This window comes from Hyaena hyaena, unplaced genomic scaffold (genome assembly GCF_003009895.1).
Source record: "Hyaena hyaena isolate Hyena2069 unplaced genomic scaffold, ASM300989v1 scaffold_183, whole genome shotgun sequence".
In the NCBI taxonomy this organism is placed as follows: domain Eukaryota; kingdom Metazoa; phylum Chordata; class Mammalia; order Carnivora; family Hyaenidae; genus Hyaena; species Hyaena hyaena.
Window position 1 is genome coordinate 2,668,747 of NW_024080815.1, and position 23,392 is coordinate 2,692,138.

Consider the following 23,392-nt stretch of genomic DNA (forward strand, 5'->3'; position numbering starts at 1 on the left):
GGAGCAGCGTGGGAATGGCCTCAGCAGGCGGGGCTGCTGGGGCTCCCCCTGAGGACCTCGGGGTTCTGTCTTGTCAAGTGTGGGACCACAGCCAGCCTCCACTCTGCTTTGTCCTGCTGCAGCTGACATCTCTTAGTGCTTGTCTGACTTAATTTGTTTCTGTTTTTCTTTGTTGTCTGATCCAGGGACTGACTTAAGGTCTTTCTTGAGGAGGAGGAAGATGGAGGAAAGAAAGTGGAGGGTCAGAAAATGAGATATTTTTTTATGTGACTTTGGGGTACCATGATTCCGGAATCCTATGAGATAGGACTATTACATTTGTGGTTTGTTGTGACCAGGAAGATTCCAGGATTTTAGGGACTCCTAGAGATGAAAATGGCCCTTGAAGTGGGATCCGGAATCCCGTGACCATTGGCCCAGGCTTTGCTGGAGCTCTCCCAGGAACGGGGAGTTCATTACCTTAAAGAGTAGCCTGTTTCATCTCAGATAGTTCCAACCACTAGAAAGGTTTCCCTTGCCTTGATTTGACCTTTATTTCATTCATTGGTCATACATTTATCCTTTGGGGACAAAAGAACTACAGGAATGATATTCAAATATCTGAGAAGCGATTTTATTTTTCCCTGCACTGTCTCTTCTCCAGGCTAAAGGTCTTTAGTTCTTTAAAGACAAATTCTTGTTTCCTGCATACTACTTCCCATTTTCTGAACGTGCCCCAATTTGTCTGAGTCCTTCTTAGTTATAGAGTGCAATACACTTTGTGTAGACTAAGGCATAGAGGAAAGTAGAACTGTCACCTGACATGGTTTGAGAACCACATTACTATTAAGACAGGCTGGACCTACACATACATCATATATCACTTATGGGGGTTCTTGGGAAGTGCAGCCAACTTCCTTGGTAGAATTGGGTTTGTGAATACTCCTTTGCTACTGTCAACCCCTGTTACCATATACTTTTGCCTAGCACCACTGATGTTACTGCTGTTGAAGTCTAAGTAAAAGTGATAGAAGTTAATCATGGAGCAGACCTTTGGGTAAATACGATGCTCATTTCATCCATACAGTGGCTATTTGGGATGGGAGACACAGCATGCACTGGTCCTGTAGCTTTCATTCCCAAGAGCCAAGTTTAATCTGTCCAGTAGGGCTTCTCCTTCCTGTCTCACCTTTCCCTCTAGCTATTCTGTCAGAGAAATTCCACTCACCATTTCAGTATTCATGACTGAATTCAAACACTGAGTCATGAAATCTAGGCTAAAACTATCTCACCTGTCCCAATTCCCATAGTTTAGGGATCCTTTTCTGGGATCCTACCACTTCTCACTTTCAAAGTCGTAACAGTTACACTGTTTTCCTACTGCCTCCCACCACTGTGCTTCTTGAGGGCCAAGACCACATCTTCATCATCTTGAAGTCACCAGCACCTAGCACAGGGGCTGGTAGAGTATGCGTAAAGTCAGTGTGGTGAATGAACGAATGATTCAGGTTCATGAATCTCCTACTAGAGATGAGATTTCTTGAGTTGACCAGCAGAGGTCACCCCAACTGTTTCAGAGCTGAATGGGGCTACCTTTCCAACACAGAGACTGGCAAAAGTCAAGATGGTAGTCACATTGACCAACACTGTGGCTAAAGTTCTCTAGTTCTTTAAATAAAAATCAGCAAGCATTTTTTGATGAATCTTCTACTTATCCATGATGAATCAGACTCCTTGCCTTTCCTGGGGAGCTCAATCAAAGGCGTGTGTGTTGGGGTGGGGAGCATCTGTCAGAATTGAGGCTGAGGTCAGATCTGAACCTGCCCACAGCCCTCTGGCTTCAGGCCCTCAGAAGAGCCTTTCCTGTGTGAGCCAATGAATATCTAGTATCATGGGAGGTGGTGGGGCTTTCTGACTTCCTCCTTGCAGCCTTCTGCAAGTCAGCACCTTGGGCCAAGGACATAGTAGGTACTCAGTAAATGACAATGTCCTTTGTTTCTCCTTTGTGTGTTCCAGTAGCCCCTGAGCTGTGGCTGAAGGCAGGGTCTGGATCTGGTGGTTTTTGTCTGTGCACCAGCAGAGCAGCAACTTCAGGGGACCTCTGAAGTTATTGAACCAGGCTGGTTGCTGGTTCTGCAGTTCCCTGAAGGCTTCTCCCTCCCCATTAGGGGAAGGAGACCTGGAGGAGTTTAGTGGGGGAAGAAGTGAAGAGGGGGCCTTTGGACTCTGGTTGAGCTTCCCAGGCTGCAGACTTCTATGCACATGGCTTCTGTGAGTACCTACTCCATGCTGGGTGCTCTATCTCATTTCAGACTTAGAACATTCTGGCATGGAAGGCATTCTTATCTCTACTCCCCTGAAAAGGAAAGTGAGGCTCAGAAGTAAAGCCCCAACATAGGGACATCTGGGTGGCTCAGTCATTTGAATGTCTTACTCTTGATTTTGGCTCACGTCCTGATCTCAGGGTTATGGGACTGAGACCTGTGTCTGGCTCCATGCTGAGTGTGGAGACTGCTTAAGATATTCTCTTTCTCTTTCTCTCTCTCTTTCGGGGCAGCTGGGTGGCTCAGTCAGTTAAGTGCCCGAGTCTTGGTTTCAGGTCATGATCTCACAGTTTTGTGAGTTTGAGCCCCATATCGGGCTCTGCACTGGCAGCACAGAGCCTGCTTGGAATTCTCTCTTACTGTCCCCCACCAAAATAAATTTTGAAAAAAAAAAAAAATTCTCTCTCTCTCCCTCTGCTCCTCTCCCCCTTTTGTACTCTCTCTTTTTCTTTAAAAATTAAAAAAAAAAAAAAGTGAAGCCAACGTTCTAGGCCACACAGCCAGTGAGTGGCAGAGTGGGGACTCAAATCCAGGTATCAGGTTCCAAGGCTTTTGTTCTTTCTACCTTGCTATCCTTCCTCTCCAGATTGAGACCTGACATTACGGGCCTTTTCTAAGAGAAAGCAGAGGAGCCAGGCCCATTGGCTCCAGTCTATTGGAGAAATAATGTATGATCCTAGGCCTTTTGATTGGTGAGAAACACAAAAGAATAATTAGTAGTTATAAGTACCAGTAGTTAGTAGTTATAAGTTAAGACAAGTGGTTACAAATTCATGGTTATAAGTAAACTCAAGCCAAATTGACTAAAATACTAAGAAATTTAATTGTTTGTGTAGCTGGCTAGTCCAGAAAGAGTTCAGTCTTCAAGTGAACTTTGATCAGGGATCCAGCTTATTTTTTATGCAAGAGTCTTAGCTCTACCCCCTCCTGAGTGTCAGTTTTATCCTCAGTCTGCATTTCCAAATATAAACAAAATGGCATCAATAGCACCAGGTCTTACATCTGCACACTCTACCACCTAGAGCAAGTTCAAGCACCTGGGTCCCAGAACACTGCAGTGTGCTCATTAGCTTATACCAGATCTATTTTCTATCCTAAGCCAATCACTGTGGTGAGATAAATGAGATTATGCTGACTGGGCAAATCCTAGGTGGGTCTCAAAGCTGCTAGACCATGAGATGGGATAAGTCTGGCTTGTGGAGAAGTAATTAAAGGTTGCTCGGAATGGGCACCGCACAAAGATGCTCCCTGGCTGAGCCCCCAGAATTGTAGGCTTGGTGAGGGCTGTCCTCAAGTGAGGAAGCTCCATATTGAGGGTCAGAAAAGCTGTTGCAGTACATGAAGTCAGCCATGTAGCAGAAAGAAAGAGAACATCCTCCTCTTCCTCAATCCAGACAAGGAAGGCTGTGTGGTATAGTAAAAAGAGTCCTGGACTCAAAATCAGGAAGATCTGGTTTCAAATGCTTGGTTCTTTGTGTGATTTTGGCAAATGGTTGCCACTCCGTGAAGCTGTTCTCTCTTCTATAAAATGTGAATATTTATGCCTGCATCAGAGGTCCTCATGAGGATTAAATTAGGTGATGTTGGAAATGCCCCTAGGATAGTGCCTGGCACTTAGTAGATGTTCAAAAAATGGTACATAAGTACAGGTCTAGTCCCAGTGGAGTGTCCTCATTAGCTATAGTTTTGTGGAGTTTGAAGCACTATTTTCCTTTCTAGGATAGCTGTGTTTACTGCAAGGATCAAATTAGATGCAAAATCTCTAAGGTCATCTCTAGCTTTGTAAATAGAGCAAATGAACAGGAGGAAATGCAATTCCAAATGCCCTCTCCTGGCCTAGTCCAACTTTTGGTGTTGATGCAAACCCAACCAGGCTTTTTCTGCGGCTCTTGGCTCCTAGAAATGGAACCCAACTTGGGTCAGGGATGGGAGTGGATTTGACTTGTCCTTTTGGCGTCTCCTCAGCCTGCGGAGCCCAGGCCTCTTGGAGCATCTTTGGGGCTGACGCCGCGGAGGTTCCGGGCACACAGGGCCACTCCTGCCAGGAGGCTGCCATGCCCCACATTCCCGAGGACGAGGAGCCCCCTGGAGAGCCGCAGGCAGCCCAGAGCCCCGCCGGCCAAGTAAGTGCCCCTTACTTGCCTGCAGCTAGCCTGGCCGGGGCCAAGCAAAGTGCCCTGGGCTGGGGCCAACATTGCCTGGCCTGGCCAGAGGGTCTGCTGACAGCTTGCAGGCTGCAGTGGGCACCTGGGGAAGGTGTGTGGCTGCCACACTAAGGAATAAAAATCCAGAGTTTGTTGAATTGGCTGAGGCTGCCATACATCCTGAGAGATAAACTTCCTAGGCTGTGTCTGACCCAGGTCTCCTGAGAGGTCCAACCACCCTAACCCTGTAGATGCTTTCCTAAAATGGGGAAAGACTTGGAGGAGAACCATCAGCAAAGGGGGCCTCATCATGTCAGGGGTGTGGTCACCAGAAAAAGACCACCTAAATGAGTCCACTTAAAATGAAGATCAAAATTTCATAGTAAATAGTGAAAATGATTTTCAGTAAAATTGTATTGTAAGAAAGAGAAATGATGAAAATAAATTAAAGTGTCTCACTGAGGAGGGCACTTGTGGGGATGAGCACTGGGTGTTATATGGAAACCAATTTGACAATAAACTATTTGTAAAAAAAATAAAATAAAAAAAATAAAGGGTCTCATTGAGATTGCTTTATACAAATAAAATTATGAAAATAAATTATTTTTACCTATACTTATAACAAAATACAGATTATATGCTACTTTTTTAGAAAGAACAAAGAATTTGGGCACCTGGGTAGCTCAGTCGGTTGAGCATCCAACTTTGGCTCAGATCGTGATCTCGTGGTTCATGAGATCGAGCCCTGTGTCAGGCTCTGGCTGACAGCTCAGAGATCAGAGCCTGGAGCCTGCTTCAGATTCTGTGTCTCCCTCTCTCTCTGCCCCTCCCCACTCATGCTTTCTCTTTCTCTCTCTCTCTCTCTCTCTCTGTTTCTCAAAAATGAATAAATGTTAAAAAGAAGTATAAAACAGAAGGAACAAAGAATTAATTGTGTCAATTTTAGCCTTGGTGTATTTTTTCTTTATACCAACAGGATGAACCAAATCCTTCACATTTTACTTTACAGCACCTCTGTTAAGAGACTGTTTAAAATTTAAGGGCTTCCTTCATTTTCCCAAGGTCATCTATCAATTCTTCAATATGCAAACCATTTTCTCATAAAGAACCTATCTTGCCTTATCATGATTTTTTTCTTTGTTAACTGCTCCAGTTCCATCTGCTCTTTGCTGGTCCAAGACCTTGCATGTGACGTTTTCCAACATGGTTTCTTTGATTTCATGAACTTTGCACGTGGTGTGCCCTGGTACCACCCCCATTATATCTGATGGTTGTCTGAGCTGACCTCAGCCAGAAGGGACAGACACTTGTTAAGTGAGGGAAGAATGGATGAGTGAGCATTAATTTGGTGAGTGGGCAGGCTCCGTGACCATTTTCATGTCAGGATGACATTTGTTTTTTTGCACATCAAAACTGTGGGAACTCAGATAATACTTAGAAAAGAATGGCTTCTTGTATCTACCTATCCCAAACTCATGGGATTGAGATGTTGCAGAACTTGGCAGACTTGGGGAGCCCTTGAAATTCTAAATGGCAGTGAGCCAAGCCCCCATGCATTTGACCACAGGCAGCTGGCTCAGGGTTTTATTGAACCTCCCTCCTAGGAATGTCGTGGGCTTGGCAAGTACTGCTGGTCAGTTGCTTTCCGTGGCTCCAGATTGCTCTTCTGCTCCTCTATGGGTGATGTCTGGTCTTCCCCAAACTGTGTGCTCTGCTGCTGCACCTTTCCAACAGCTGCTCCTAACCAAGCATGGAAAATTCCTTTAAAACACTGGTAGTAGTGGGCTATAAGGTTTAGCCAACAAAAAAATTTGTTAATCCAGTTTAAGTCTGAAGATTAAAGAAGGAAATGACAGCATAAAGCAAAACATCCACATCTGGAATCACAGTGACTGTTCTCTCTCCTCAGCCATGACTCTCCTGAGTTTTGTCCCCTTAGTGTCCCTTCTCCCTAGCCCTGGGCTCCTTCTTGCCAATGTCATTCCTGACCCTTTCCACTATACTATATATTCCTGATCGTGTGCTTAAGACAGATTCTGATGCAATCTGGCTCCCGAATCCCAGCCAGCTCCTCCAAACAGCTGTCATGCCACACTCCCCAAGAATATCAGTGTTCCTTAAAAAATGAAAATAAAAGATCGTCAAAGTTGCAACTCCACCATTAGTGAAGAGACCCTTTCACAATGAGTTTAGTTTATCTTTAGTTCATTGTCTCACCTCTCTAAATAAAAGAGCCTTGAGTCTGTAAGCCTTCTCCTCAGGAGACATGTAACAGGACAGCACAAAAGTCCACTGGCCCTTCTGACCATCATGACTTCAAACCACACTTAGGTGCAGCTTCACTAGGTTAGAGGTGAGTGTGAGTTTCTAGGTGCAGCTAAGCAGGAGGATGGATCCATGAGCTAACCACACAGTTGAGGGTCAGAGAGGCCTACCTGAATAGCAGGAGCTCCAGATTCTAGGTCTCCACAAGCTCACTCTCCTTGTGACCTTGAACCAGAATCAGACTTCTGTAACAGGAGGTGGTGGGCCCCCATGGTCTCTGAAGGTCTTTCAAATGCCATGTTTCTATCTATGTGTTTGTGGGAAGTCAAGATAATAAAGGGGCTGTTGTGCCAATAGTCTCTTCATTGCTGGAGCCCATGAGGAGAAGGACCCATGAGGACTTCAGGTGAGCTGGAGCCAGGATCCCCAAATCCTCTAAGGGAGGATCATTGCACACAGTTCAAAAATATGAACTGTGAAGTCAGACCAAGCTGGGCTCCTCCACATCACAGTCAAAAGACTTGTGTGAATCTGTTAACTTTCCTGTGCCTCTGGTTCCTCATCTCTTCCCCAGGGCAAGTGTTAGTGGCGGCCTCCTAAACTCTGGTCATCCCAGCCTTGAGTACGTTCTTTGGCCTGCGGGACCATGTGGCTGGGGCAGATTAGACCTCAGACTGAAGGCTTACATCAGATTCAGTATTGTTTTATTCTCTGCCTTTACTGACAGGCACTGGGCCTCCCTGATTCCCCAGAGGCCCATGGATATCATCAACGCAGAGCACCTCCCTCTTTGCACCCATCAAACAACCTACATTTGGCTTCTTAGGTAGCCACAGCCTCAAGGGAGGGTCAGGCCTTGTGAGCAGGGCTAGAGCCTCCAGGGGCTAGAGCCCAAGTCCTTGGGAGCAGTGGAACCTGGGCAGCCAGGAAAGCAGGGTTGGCCAGGAGGATTTGGCTGAAATTCACAGTACCGTGTGAATTCCCACTCTGTGAAGCAGGCAAAGAACCAGAGCATCCTTCTGAGTTTACAGTTCCCCCGGGTCCAGCCCTACTTCTGGTTCCTCAAGCCCCAGCCCCCATTTCCCATCGCTGACATGAGCACTAGCTGAGGCCTTCTCACACAAAAACGCAAAAGCTGTAGGCTTAGATCCTGTTTTTCTTTCTGCACACACCACACGTTTTCACACACACACACACACACACACACACACACACACACACACACACCTTGAAGTCCCTAATCAGAAATTGTAATCAAACCCCACAAAGAAATAGTTAGACAATGTACTCTATGAGGTTGTGTCCTGAGTATGTCTTCTGTGTTAGCCCTTGAACAGTGTGGGGCTCAAAGGAATGAGCTTGTAGCCAAGAGGTTCTGGCAGGAATAAAAGCTGTCAGGACACAAGCCTGGGAATTTACGGGACCACAGAATGACAGATAATCAGAGCTAAGAGCTAGAAGCGATACCAGATCTTATCTAAGACCCTCCCAGGAAGGCAAAGTTCTGCATAGTATGAATCCCCAGTTACCTGGAAGCTTGTTAAACGCAGATTCCCCTGTCAACCTAGGCCTATTGAACCAGTCTTCTAGGGTGGGTCTTGGGAGTTGGCAGGAGTAGTTCCATGGGGGGTGGGGGGGCTCCCTACCTCACAAGGAGGTCTACTGTGGTTGGCCAGCTTTGCTTGCTGGTCAAGCTGGAATCTGCCTCCCTGGGACTACCCCTCAGTCCTGTCCTCCACACCTGCCTATAGTGGCATGAAAACCTACAGATGCAGGAAGGCAGTTTCTGGATCTTCCCAGAATTCCCTTTCCTCTATTTCTCTAGGCTTTGCTGTCAGAGCCTCCCCAGACCCCTCCTCTGGGCACATACCAACCTGTCTCCCCCTAATCATGGAGCACCAGACCTGGCCCCAGGCCCCAGAGGCAGCAAGACCAGGACATTAACTATTTCCTGGCCTGTGACCAGCAGCCATATTAAAAGGCTCACTTATTAGAACAGCATGGCTTCTAGAAGTGCCTTGCAAACCTGAGGGTGCAAAGAGGCTCATGTTAGCTTTAACAGCTCAGTTTTCGCTGGCTCTAGTTTCCACCTGGACACCCCCCATTCTCTTCCAAGGGTTTCTGGAAGCCCCCAGGCACAGGTCAACGTGAGCTCATAAGCTCATAAGACCTCACATCTTTCACATCATCTGTTCCAGTATCCCTCCTCCCACCACTCCCTGACTAACTCCCACCCCCATCTCCATTATCCACAAAACCACTTAATAATAATGCCAGGTGCTGTATTTTACTGTATTAAATTATTTACCTTTCAGTCAACCTTATAAGGTAGATATCATCATCCTCATTTCACTGCTGAGGAAACTGAGGCATACAGAAGTTAAGTATTTTCCTTCAAGATCATATAGCTCATATAGCTCATATGTAGACCGGGATTTGAACCCAGGCAGTTGGGCTCAAGAGTGCATGCTCTTAGTCTCTCTCCTGTACTAAGTACTGATACCTTTGCCTCTGGGGCCCTCTATGAGAACTCTTAGTGCCTAGGCCAAGGGAACACTGTCATGCGCTTCCAAAGCCCTTGTCTGGGATAACCAACCTGGGCCTCTGCAAATATGCTGCCATGCACACTCCAATGCACCACAGCTTGTGGTATTTGGTCATACTTCTGCTTGCCATCTTCTCAGATGCCTGAGCCCATGGGACCAGGAAATACAGCTCCATGTCAGACATCCTGCTGAGACACTGTGCTGCCTATGCCTTCTTCATTCTTTTTCAGACATCAGATATTAAAACAGCCCATCTTGATGCACGCTGACTCTTAGAAATATAGACCACCATGCAATTCCTGGCTCAGGCCACACACGAGTGTCTCTCTCTCTGCACCTCCCTATGTGCCTACTTTGTACTGCACTTTCTGATCCTCTAGACAAACTGATGCTTAACTCTGTTATATGGCAGCATCTTGTTGACTTAAGATCACCTCAGCACTCAACTAACCAGTGACATCCCTGCTTCCACTTCCAATTTTTTATTAACTGGAAATTAGGTTGGAATGTGCTCTGGAAAATCAGCCCTTTGTGTGTGGCCCTCACAGCATGGAATTTGCTTGTGGAGCTCCTAAGACCTCTGACCATGAAGCTGCTGGGCATCCCCTTTTGTCTCAAAAGTGGAGATCATGGTGGCTGCTGCCATGACAAATCTGGACTTCCTGTTTGTGTCAGCATAGTGAGAGACCCATCCTGGCTTTTCAGTGGGCTGGCCCAGAGTGGAGTCTGTTCAGCCGTCCTTTCAGAGAAGTACCATGCAGGCATCACCAAGCAGCCAGGGAGTTCTAGAAGGGACAGGAAATGCTTCTATTTCATTGGGACACAAGGTATAAGTAGTGTGGCAATGTGAAAAGATCTGGGCTTCACATCTCTGAGTGGAACACTGGGTGAGTTACTCATTTTGCCTCAGTTTCCTCATCTGTAAGCCAAGCCTTACAGTAGTAGCTGCTAACAACAGCAAACCTTTAAGGAACCTTTACTATGTTCCAGGCACTGTTCTAGGTTTGTTGTATACTTTATCTCATTTAATTTTCAAAACACCTCTGTGGGGTAGGTACTATTGTTATTTCCATTTAGAGATAAAGACTTTAAGTAGAGAAAAGTAATGTGTTTTCGCTAATAAAGTCATTAAGCCTAGAGCCAATACAGGTAGCTTGACTTTAATTACCAGAATAATCTATATAAAGTGCCAAGCAAGGTTCTCAGCTCATAATAGGTGCTCAATCCCTAATGCAGCACAAAACAGTTTTCGAAAAGTTTTTACATATATTACTGCAATTGATGTCCTAACACCACTGTGAGGACGGTGATCATCATCCTCAGGGAACTGAAAGTTCTGAGCAGTTAGGTATTATATCCAAATGCAGGAAAAGAAACTAAACATGGGGCTCTGTTCTGGGTTAAACTCTTACATTCATTATCTCAGATAGCCTTCATAATGCTTTATAAGTTAGCGATGACTGTGCCTAGTTTATAGATTAGGAAACTAAGGCTTGGGAAGTTAAGCCAATTGTCCAAAGGCTATAACAAGGAAGCAGCAAGACCTGGATTCTACTGCTTCATGGCTTTAAGCTGTAAACGGGGCTAGAATTATTATTTTCTTCTTTCTAGTCCAGAAAATACCCCATTTTACTGCAACAGAGTTTGAGCACACAGGAAAGGGTAACTATTCTCTTACATATGATAGATACCCAATAAATATGGAATCATGTTGAATTTACTCAATATAGTTGACCCTTGAACAATGCAGGAGTTAGGGGCACCAACCCCCATGCACACTTGAAAATACATGTATAACTTTTGACTCGCCAAAAACTTAACTACTGATAGACTACTGTGGACTGGAAGCCTTCCTGATAACATAGTCATTAAAACATATTTTGTATGTTATATACTGTATTCTTACAATAAAGTTAGCTAGAGAAAAGGAAGTGTCATTAAGAAAATCATAAGGAAGAGAGAATACTTTTACAGTACCATACTACAAAAAAATCCACCAGTCTAGTTCCAACCCACGTTGTTCAAGAGTTAACTGTAAATGTTTATTGAATTCATTCAACAAATGTTTACTGAGCACTAAATAACCAAGGCCCCACTCTTGGAGAGTTCACCTCCCAGTGGAATTACAACTGAATGACAGTTTCTTTCTGATCTGATTTGCTTTGTATTCCCTTATAAGCTTCTCTGGTCAGGAATTGGGGGGTCCTTGGTCTATGCTGTCCCTGGGAATATCTAGAGCTTAACAACATCATTTACCAAGTAAGGTAGATTGCCAGCTTTTCTCTTCATTTTACTCCCTTTTCTGTTCAGGTCCTGTTTTCACTGGCCAGCAGACTGAGCTTCTTTCTATACCTCCCTGGAGACCCTTTGGGAAATGTGTGCCTAAGAAAAAGTGGGCAGTGTTTTGGAAGTGTTGATTGTTACAGGAAGTCAGAAGTGGATATTAAAATTATTTTGCTTTAGTTCCTATAGCAAGCAAAGAAGTAGCTTACCATTTTTTGTTTCTCTAATTTCTGTTAGACTGCATGTAAGTTACTTAGGACAGTATCTATGTGTGTATCTCCTATATGTGTATCTATATGTGTATCTCCAACTCTCAGCATAGGCTCTAATAAATAAGTGGTAGGAACTCAAGGAGGGATTGATGGATGGACAGATGAGCAGGTGAATGAGCAGGTGGATGGATGGATGGATAGGTGGATGGATGGATAGGTGGATGGTTAGGTGGATGGATGGATGGATGGATGATGGATGGATGGATGAATGGATGGATGCTTGTGGGTGAAAGATTGGATGGATAATTGGCTGGCTGGATGATAATATGCCTAGATTGATGGGAGAAAGAAATGAGGGAACAACAGGAAGAAAAGAAGGGAGGAAGAGAAGATAGAAGATGATGATGAATGAATTGTAGCTGGGTAATAGATACACTCTCCACTGAGTAAGACTAATAGACATTGCATGTACTTCCACAGTCCTGATGTTTTTTGGCATGAGAGTGAAAAAAGTGATGAAGAAGGCAGGATAATCTAGTGGTTGCTGATCTTTGGCTTCTAGGAATAGAGTGGACAGTGGTAGAAAGAAGTATCCACCAGAGGCAAGCAGGCCCTGGGTACACAGTGGGATTCACAGGGTGGGCACTGGGGACCGTTAGGGGAGCTAGGAACTGGTCCTCAGTTCTTGGCAGGGAGGAGCCCAATATCCAGTAGACTTCAGCAGAGGCATTTCTGCTCTCTCCCATACTCTTAGGACTTGCTGCTAGAATAATAATTTTCTCCCAAGTCCCCAGAGTCTTTTTATCCTATCACAAGAGCACCAGCTCTTCTTGTGGCCAGGGCCCCTCTCTACAGAGACAGTCTCTGTTTGCCCTCCATACAATGAGAAAGGGACCTGAGGATACAGGCACCACAAGACCCAACATCATCACTATTAATATTGCTTTATCTTGTCTAATCCTTCAAACAAAGCTGGAAAATGGGGATTATTAGCCCACATAATGTCTAAGAATATGAAACTCAGAAAAGTTAAGGGCTCAAGGTCATTCAGATGGGATTCGGCTAGGGCTCCCCAACTTCATTACCCTCAGTTTGCTTCCAGTTGGGTCCTTTTCTCCCAGGTTATCTGCCAGGGCCCAAGTGCAGGAGCTGAACTCCCCACTCCCACCAGGGCTGGGACTGGGGCTGTTGCTTACAGCTTCCTAGTGCAGGCCTAGTCATGTGATGTTGGGGAAGGGAAGATAATATTCCCGTCTATTACACTGGCCTATATTTATCCCTGCACCCAGGCAGTTAGGAAACTGTCGCGCATTCCTGGGAATTTATGAGTGAAATAAACATTTAAATGTTTCTATAAGGTTTATTTAAGGAGAACAAAATGTGACCTGCTGGCTTATTATAGGGTGAGCTTGTGGGGAAATGGCCTGGGCCCCCATGCTTGTCTGATTTCAGGGAAGGGAAAGGGACCCCTGGTGAGACCGGGCCTGTGGAAAGGTAAGAGGGTGCTTCTTCCATCTTTCCTCCAGCTACGTGGTCAAACTTGTGCTGGCTGGAGGGCCTCCTGAAGGAAAGGGTTTGTGAGGGTGGGGGCAGCTTGGAAGAATAACAGAGGAGTGTCAGAGTGTCGTGCACAAACCAGGAACCAGGGGAGGTGAGACCAAAGACCAGGAGAAACAACTGGAAGAGTAGCATGGTGGAGTGAGAAGGCCAACAGCCCTAATATTTAGTCCTTTCCACTATTTGCCAAATGCACAGCTCTGGACAAGTCCATTGTTTTCACTGGTAAAGTGGGAAAAGGGGGAGAGAAAAGAAATGTATCAATCATCTACTCCATGCTCAGGGCCTTCATTTTCCTCTTTATAAGTCTATGGAGTATGGAGTCAGAGGGCATTACCATCCCCAATTTGTAGATAGATATCCTGAGGTTCGGTGGCAGAATTGTTAGGAGGATGAAGTGAGGAAACATACCACAAGTGTCTGGGATGGGGCCTCACACTTAGTAGGTCCAAGAAAGTGTCACTCCCCTCGACCCACATTTGTTCCTTTGCTTCTCATGTCTATAACCTGCAAAGGGCATCTATCCTTGGTCTCAGAGGCAGATGGCAAGAGAGAGAGTGGAGCCAAGTGAAGGTGGTCTTGGAGGTGGGCTTCTCTGGGAATCACTGATTACAAGACCACATGGGCTTTTGTGGTTAGATGCCGAGGGAAGATGCTCTATGGCTCCATGACCAGAAGGGCGAGGCCCTCCTAATTTAACTCCAAATGGTTGATTAGACTCAAAACTAACAACAACAATCTCCTCAAAACCAAAGTAATTGATTCATCCCTAAAGGTAACAATAACAGAATATGGCATCTGACACTTAATGAGCATTTGCTAAGTGCCAGGTGCTCTTCTATGTGCTTTCCATCTGGAGCTGCAGACTTAGCAAATGAAAATACAGCTATGTCCATGTAGTTTTGGAACACACTTATACTAAAAAATTATTTGTTGTTTATTTGAAGTTCAAATATAACTGGATGTTTTGTATTTTAACTGGCAATCTTATTATCATATCAATCAATTTAATTTTTATAACTACCATGTGAAATAGTTATTTTACAGATGAGGTAACCAAGGAACAGAGAGTTGAGGTAACTTCCCCAAGGTCACACAGCTAGTAAGTGAGAACTGTACTATGCATAAATTACCGTGGTTCCCAAGCTCAAGGCCTTTGAAGTCCTGAAGCCAGTGACTTCACTAGCAGTCTCTGTATTTGGACACGCTGCACCACAAGCTTTCTTGAGGACCTGTGTTCTGTTTAGCCACTCAGGTTGGGAGAAAGGATGAGTATTCACACTCTTCACACACACTACAATCCGGCAGAATTCACTCCAGAGGCCCCTAGAACCTTCCCACGCTATCCTGGATTCCTGTCTCCCTAGTGCCTCCTGAACTGAAACAGCCCACAGGAGACTGAATGTTCCCCACAAAAACAGTTTTGCCCAGAGCTTGTTCATCCATTCTGTGTACTGATTAGGGAAAGAACACTTTGATTTTATTATTGTATATTTTGCACGCACTGGAAAGAGAGAGTGAGAAACATTCCAGGACATTCCATCAGGGGATTAGAGGATTTCTCCCTGATTGCTTTGTGCATCCTGGTTTTTAGGCAGCTTTGAGTTGTGTGTGTTTGTGGTTACGTGCTTGGCACTTGCCACCAATGGTTTGTTTCTGCCTTTCTATGAGCATGTCTGCCCCGACCCTCGTCTGACTGAGAGTACATACAGCTCCGTGCATGACATCCACCTCAGGAGAGCTTTGCTGCAAGTGGTCTTCAGCCAGAAGGCAGAGAAAACTTCCACCAGAAGGCAGATCCTTAGTGCGTTGCAGGCCATTTACCTCACAGGTCAACACTAAGAGCACCAGGCCCTGAGCACGACCTGGTGTGGGGGCAGGGGATACTTTCACTCATTCCGCATCCCATTGTGCTAACTAAGAAGGGTTTCACAGGTCGTCCTACTTCACTTTTCTCTTTCTGGGCTCTAGCATAGACTGTAGTACATGATAGGCATTCAGTAAGTTTGCTGGAGAGAATAAAGCATAACAACGTGTGGATATTTACACACTGACTTCTTAGACTCTAAGGCTTTAGAAAACTTCTGTGAGTTAACCATAAGAAGAAAGGCTAGACAATCTGTATAATAAGTAATTGGATGGAGCTGGAGGAGTAAGTTGAGGAGGGAGGGAAAGGAAGAGAGGCTTTTGGTGGGGAGTAAAATGTCAAAGGGCAGAGGAGAGGTGAGGATGCTTAAGCATTGATCTTCTTCCATGTTCTTTGAGGGGTGAGAGTGAAGAATGAGGCTTTTTTGTATTATTATTTTTGTCTGCTGAATAATTCTTTAAAGCAATCTTTCTCAGAACCTGGGCCATATGGATCACAGATTCATTTGGTTTCAGGTCAAATAGTTTAACTTCAGAGTCAAACCATGGGTGGTTAGGAGAAGCATGCATTTCTCCTTATCTGCTAGGGATGCTTGTGTTTATCAAATTGTCTCCCCATTTTTATGGCTTCATGTTTTTATATCTTAGATTTTACTGGTGGTTACTTCAAATTGTTTTGGGAAATAAGTAGTGTGTCAATAAAATAAAATAAATAAATGGATTGTATTCTACTTACTTAGCAGTATGAAGGTATTATTATTATTTTTTTTTTACAAATAGTTTATTGTCAAATTAGTTTCCACATAACACCCAGTGCTCATCCCCACAAGTGCCCTCCTCCATGCCCATCCCTCCTCCCCCCCACATCCATCAGTCCTCAGTTTTTGTCAGCATTCAAGAGTCTCTCATGGTTTGCCTCTCTCCCTTTCCCCCACCATTTCCCCTCTTCTTCTCCCGGTTGGTCCTCTGTTAAGTTCCTCCTAGTCCTCCTATACGTGCACACATATGATATTTGTCCTTCTCTGCCTGACTTATTTCGCTCAGCATAACACCCTCAAGGTCCATCCATGTTGCTACACATGGCCAGATTTCATTGTTTCTCATTGCCATGTAGTATTCCATGGTATAGATAAACCACATCTTCTTGATCCATTCATCTGTTGATGGACACTTAGGCCAGTATGAAGGTATTATTAAACTTTTGGAAATGGGTATATATTATAATTCCAGCAGCACTACCACAAGGTTATTTTCAGGATGCAACATGAATAAAGTAATGTCTGGCTCTCCCGCCCCGTTTATGTAGACTTACCCTATCTGCATTAATGCCTGCTGGGAATTCATTAAAGCCCATCCCAAGAGATGGCAGAAACCATATGATATAATGAACATGAAAATAATATTATAGCCAAAGTGCTTTTCTTCCTGTTCACCAGAGGATTCATATAAGAAAGAAATTCTCTATATATGAAAAACATGAGGGGTGCCTGGGTGGCTCAGTCAGTTAAGTGTCTGACTTCAGCTCAGGTTATGATCTCACAGTTCATGGGTGTGAGCCAGCGTCGGGCTCTGTGCTGACAGCTCAGAGCCTGGAGCCTGTTTCAGATTCTGTATCTCCCTCTTTTTCTGATCCTCCCCTTCTCACGCTGTCTCTCTCTCTCAGAAATAAATTTTAAAAAATTTAAAAATTTTAAAAAAGAAAAACATGAAAAAGGTAGTTTTTAGAGCTCAAACTGTCACAGTTGAAATAAACTCCACCCAGGGAAGGAATTTCAAACATACTGGAAGCACAGTCAGTGTTTCACTTGGAATACCCATGGTAGCAGTCACCCATTGGGCTGTATGGAAAAAAACCTCATTAAGATGATGTGGGAGTTATACAAAATGACATCTATTGTACAGTTTAGTGCTTAGAGTTAACAATATTGTATACCTAAAAGTTTACTAAGGGGATAGATTTTATAAGTATTCTTATTACAACAACAGCAACAACAATAACATTAATAAATAAATAAGAAGGCAAAAGGAAGAAACTTTGGGAAGTGATGGATAGGTTTATGGCATAATTTGTGATGAGGGTTTCATAAGTGTATACTTGTCTCTAAACTCATCAAGTTGTATATATGAAATATCTATAGCTTTTCATATGTCAATCATACCTTAATAAAGTGTTTTGTTTTTTTTTAAATAAAAGGTGTCATGCGTCAAGGAGGCTTTAAGCACAAACCTCTACTGTTTCAGAAAACCAAGATAGGTGAAGAATCATATGCCACGGGGGCAGTAACTTAGATGCCTTCTGGGCCAGGCAGGAAGTACAAATGATTGAAGCAGGCTACAGAAGCAGACCAACAGTTACTCTGCAGAAATGCAGACCCAAGATGGCTAGGTCTCTTGGTTTTTCAGGAAAAGCAGGAAACCCAGAACTTTATGGGAATTCTTCCAATTATAAATGTTGGCAACTAATGTAAAAATTTATAAACATTACTCAGCAAATGGCCCTCCCGGTCTCTAATTTGTACCTCAGAGAATATGTAGCTCAGAGAATAGCCTAATTCTCTAATTGAGATCCAAGAAACCACAACAAGAAACCGTAGCAGTGACATGAAGAAAAGTCTCTGGAAAAACTTTAGCCCTTCTTTCTGCTCACCAGAGATCTGTTGCCTTTCCTCTCTCTTTACTGGCTCTCCCATTTAGCTTGGCAACTGCCCCTGGTCCTGTCTGCCCCAGCTCCAGCCCATGACCTCCCCTTTTGATTCCCCTTTTTGACCTCAGCTGCTTTTCTGGATGCTGTTCTGCTGTGTGTCATTAGGCCCCACATCATGACCCAAGATACTCCTGCTTCCCTCCTGGCCCCCTGTTAGCCCCCAGCTTCTCTGCCTCTTGCTGGCCTCCTACCAGAGGACAAAAGGTGGGGAGAACTTAATAGAGCCATTGTTCATTTTAATGATAGTCATGATCAGTGGGTATTTGTAGACCATATGACACTTATCAAAGTGCATTCACACTCATCATTTCATTTCATTCATGTAAACTTCTGAGACACAGCAGGCTTTTGACCATTTTATAGTTATAGGAACTGACAGGGTAATAAGAGGACAAACAAGAGACCAGCTCATCACTAGCCCATCAGGTTTATACTCTCTATAAAAGGAGCTATTGCTTTTTTGGGGGGAAACTTCTTGAGCATCTCTTACAAGAGTCCTTGACAGAATGATGGATATTTGTGTTCTCAGAGGGACTGAAGTTCTGGAGTTATAAGGATAGGTTGGCCAGTCTTGGTTCCAGTAACAAACATCGTACTAACCCCCTGTCACTGAACATTCCCACCTGTGGGTGTCCAAATGGAGAGTAATGCAGCTCCAATTTACTGGAAGTTCTTCAAACTTCCTAAGCAGTGGATAGATGCTATACTAATAGGGCCTCTTCCCTCATCTCAACCAACGTGCATCATGATGATTCATGAATGGATCGCTGTCAACATTTCTATGTTCTCTCTTTGGGTGGTCAAGTTATTCCCAAACCTGACCTTCAGTGTTCTCCATCTCCAAAACCACAAAGATCAAACTCACTTGAGTAACACTCGATGTCCTTCAAAAGCTGGCTCATTCTCTTATTCTATTTACATTATTTGCCTCTAAATTAGGTTCCAGGATCCAAGTCCATACAGTTTGTGTTGTAGGCTTCCCCCTATCAATAAGCAATTATTTGACACCAGCAGGGTGTCAAGGACTTCAACTAAATTCTGACACCACCTACCTGAACACAGAATCAGAACCATAGGTAAAGGACTGAGTCCTACAAGACTGCCCTCACTTCAGACACCAATCACAAGTTCAGGTTGTCATCTGTGCCTCTGATAGACTGGCTAGAAATCAGAGGTTCCCATGCTCCTCTCCTCAGATTTGATAATTTGCTAGAGTGACTCACAGAACTCAGAGGCATGTGGAAATGTTCTGGTTTCCCAACATGGAAGCTTTTTAAACCCCCACCTTTTGGGTTTTATAGAGGCTCCATTATGCAGGCATGACTGATTAACTCATTGGCTGTAGGGGATTGATTCAGCTTCTAGCCCCTCACCCATCCCCAGAAATCAGGAGGCAGGACCGAAATTTCCACCCTTTATTCATGGTTGTTTCCCGTAGCAACCAGCTTCCATGTATAGGTGTCTTGCAAAAGTCACCTTCATTAACGTAAACTCAGCTGTGGTGAAAGGGCTTGTTATAAATAAAAAAACACCCATTTCATCTTTATGGATCTGAAGGGAGTTCAGGAACTGAGGACAAATATTATAAGATACCAAATATTATAAGAAGATATTTTCCCATTGCTCTTATTGCTTAGGAAATTCCAAGAGTCTTGGGAGCTGTGAGCTAGGAATTGTGGATGAAGACCAAATATATATGAGAAATATACTTTGGTCATCTGAATAACTCTCTCTCTCTCTCTCTCTCTCTTTCTCTCTCTCTCTCTCTCTCTCTCTATATATATATATATATATATATATATATATTTCTTATAAACCACAATATTGCAGCTCCATTCTTGACCTTTCTATATTGCATACCCCATAGTCCACACTCCAGTTACACTGATAAATCCCTAATGCTCAGTTATGCCTTTTGCTAATGCTGTTCCCTTTGGTGAAAATCTCTGCCTTGCTGTCTTTGTCTTCCAAGCTCCCATTCATCCTTCAAAACCCAGCTCAAATGCCTCTCCTCTGGAGAGTCTTCTCCAACTCTCCTGATGAGTTTTCTTTCCTTCCCTCTGAGCTTTCACAGAATATGTGGTCCATTTCTTATCAGCTTCAATTTCTTATAACTATTCATTACTTCTCTGTATCCCTTGCTTGATTGTGAGGTTTTGAGGGTATTTGTTTTTCAAGCTGTTCCTGGCACATGATGGATAACTGAAGTGTCTTTGTTGAAGGAGAGAGAAAAGTAATATGACAGTAATAAAACTATTTATTGAAAATGCCAGTCATGTGCTAGGTGCTTTCTCAACATTATTTTTAAAACTCACATCAAACTTGTGAGTTAGACTTTATGATCATGGGGTGTAGAGAGGTTAAATAACTGGCTCAAGGACACAGAGCTAGTGGATGGTGAGCATAAATTTGAGTGTAGGTCTGTATGATTCTTCCAATAGGCAATACTGCTTTCTACCCCTCCTACATAGTTAAAGTTCCTGCTCAAACTTCCCTTCCATGTGCTCATGGATTCTGAGTGCTTCCCCCTCCTCCAGTCCCTGTATCTCTTTCCAACGGAAGAAGTCTGGCATTCCCTGACTTGACTCTGAGATAACTCTCTATCTCACCTGGCCATTATGTTTGAGGCCAAGGGATGGGGGGGAGAGGAGATACAAATGAAAATGGGAAGAGCTGGTTTCACTAAAAATTGTGGGATTTAAGAAGTATAGATAGTATCACATGGAGCCCACTTAACAACAAATAATAATGTGAAAAGAAGAGAGGTTCTCCCTACCAACCTTGCAAGGAGTCAATACCTATACACTAAGGGCTTAATAACACAGCTCAGTCCTGGATCTATGAGGGCATCCCCCAGGCAATGGCTTCAGCAGGGCCAGTAGCTCCAGAAGGACACAGTCTTCAAAGTGGCAATGGGAACCCATTGCTCTGAAAAGCCATATCAACAGTGGTAGGTGGTGTGATGTGACATGCTTGAGAGTGCTGAAAGACAGGCCTTGGCAGGGACTGTGTGGTGTTCACAGAGAGCCCTGGCAGCACATCCAGTAAAGGGGTTGGGGGTCAGGGAAGAAGAGAAGGAAAAGATGAGGGAACATATGAGAGAACTCCTAGAGAGATGCCCTGACATAACTGGGAATGATTCTGAAATGGAAACATAGCAAGAGTAGGTGGCAAAAGAACTGGAGAGACACTGTTTGTTACTGTTATCTAGTCCTATTTTTATCCTCAGTACACTTAGGTGTGGGAAAGTGCAGGTGGACATGCATCTTTTTGGATCTTATTGTATATCCTATATTGCTCTATTTGATTCACTTATTCACCTACTCAACTAATATTTACTATAGTCTAGATATGGTTTTACTATTCACACAGTCATCATAGCATAACTGTACACTGATTTCACTACAGCTTCACCAACCCAGAATGGAATAATTATCATGTTTACTGCTAGTAGTTTTGTTTTGTTTAATGATTTTGAAATACCTAAAAAATATAAGGACTGGCTAATAACTTTTGTTCTAATTTCAGAAATTTGTAATTAGATAAACATTTTTCAAAGTTACACAAATTAAATGTCACAAATTAAATTATCAAAATGTCACAATTACCCAAATGTGGGCTCTCAATGAATATCCCACATTCTCAGGAATGTGTGGGGGTATCCTTCCCCAGTCTGGCTGGCTGCAGCCTAAGGCCTCTGCACCATTATTTTTCTAGATTGTCAGTGAGGACTAACCAGGTGTGGCTTAGAGGTTCCATCTTAATGCATGAAAAGTAGAATATGTTAAGCTCAGTGAATGCCTGCTGGGGAATGAAGGAGAAATGGCATTTTTACTTTCCTGCTTCCCTTTTTTTCCCCCCTCAAGAGTTCAAATAAATTGCATTCAACCTTTATCAAGATGGTTCTGAGTGTCATGATACTAGAATAAATGCTCTAGCTCCACCTCCTGGAAGCTTCCACCATCCTAAGCCTAACTCCATCTGTGTTTTTGTTCTGAACCACCAGGGCCCTCACACTGCAGGAATATCCTGCAGTCCACCTACCATCATCCTGACTGGGGAGGCCAGTTCACCAGAAGGAGAAACCGATAAAAACCTGGTCAACAGGTACATCCCATGTGCCTAATCTTTGTGCTGTGAAGAACAATATTTCCTAGCATGTGAGGATTAGACATATATATATATATATATATATATATATATATATATATGCACAAATCATAGCTGGCAGTTTTCTATAATAACTGCCCAGATATTTGCAAACAGACCTGAGAGATATGAGTCTTTGACTGGAGAATCCTGCCCTGGTCAAAGTGTGTCCTGTGTGGAAGATGAAACTTTGGGCAGGACATTGGCTCACATACACAGGGATGTCACTGCCTCAGTTTGGCACAGCACTAGCACATGCATTGGTTTAGGTGGAATAATTTAGGTGGAATAAGATCATGTAAGTATAGTTTCCAAAAGCTACAAAGATCATTCTCATACAAATATATAGTGAGCATGTGTCAAAGATTGACTGAACTCATTGACAAGGGAACCATGAGGATAACAAAGCCAGTTCAAAAGAGGATATAAGAGATGGAAATACATATATAATCAGTGAGGAGGAAAAGAATGCTGGAATATGATTGCTAAATTAGCTATAAAATAGGTTAATATTCCACAATGAAACCTTGTTTTTTGTCTTTCTTCCCCTTCTGGGGATCATCTACACCTCTTCCAGACAATTATCCACATTTTATGAGTTTTCTACAGTTAGATGTTCACTCAGAGTCTGGGCCCTAATGAACAGTAAATAGTCAAAGTTACATTTCCTTAGGGAAGTGTTTCAAAAGCTTTAGCAAGCATCAGAATCACCTGGGGGGCATGTTCAATCAAGATGTCTAGGCCCCACCCTCAGAGTTTCTGATCCATTTGGTCTGGGGTGGAACCTAAGAATTTGCATTTCTAACAAGTTCTCAAGCTTAGACAAGCTTGTAAGATGATGCTCTAGGATGACTTTGAAAGAATATACAGGTATCTGTTTGCGTGTTTACCAGTTGTGGACAAATTTTCTTAAAATGATTCTGTTCTGTCTTTCAGAGCTCACAGTCCCCATAGGAGGCTTTCTCACCGACACTTGAAGATTTCCACTGTTTCGCTGACTTCTGTGGGTAAGAGCTAGTCCAATTTATCTTCTGCAACCAGAGACAGGGGTCCAGCTGAAGGTGTGTTTGAGCAGGAAGGCTAAGATCTGGGGGCTTAGCCAGGCTCAGCCCCTTTTCCTCTCCTGATTCTCAGGCAGGTCCATCCCTATGACCCCAAGAGGGCAAAGTTGGTCTTCCCCTCTGTGTTTGAGTCTAGAAGAAATCTGATATCTAATTTTAATCTATTTGGTAAAAAGAGAAGACCAGGTGGTAAAGGAAAAGATGAGGAAGTCAAAAAGAGTACAGCTGGGTGAGGCTCAATTCTGGGGCTCGGGGGACAGAGGCCTCCACCTCCTGCTAGAAAGGCCCACATCCAGGTTGGC

The 23,392-nt window shown here is 43.7% G+C and overlaps 1 protein-coding gene across 1 annotated transcript in view; it reads left to right on the forward strand.

The window, feature by feature from the left end:
- Nucleotides 1–4,228: 4,228 nt before the first annotated feature.
- Nucleotides 4,229–23,392, forward strand: part of IRAG1 (inositol 1,4,5-triphosphate receptor associated 1) — a 79,293-nt gene continuing 60,129 nt past the window's right edge. The window contains exons 1-3 of the mRNA XM_039240876.1: nucleotides 4,229–4,426; nucleotides 21,887–21,987; nucleotides 22,966–23,036. Of these exons, the coding sequence (XP_039096807.1) occupies nucleotides 4,229–4,426; nucleotides 21,887–21,987; nucleotides 22,966–23,036 (370 nt within the window). The remainder of the gene's footprint in view (nucleotides 4,427–21,886; nucleotides 21,988–22,965; nucleotides 23,037–23,392) is intronic.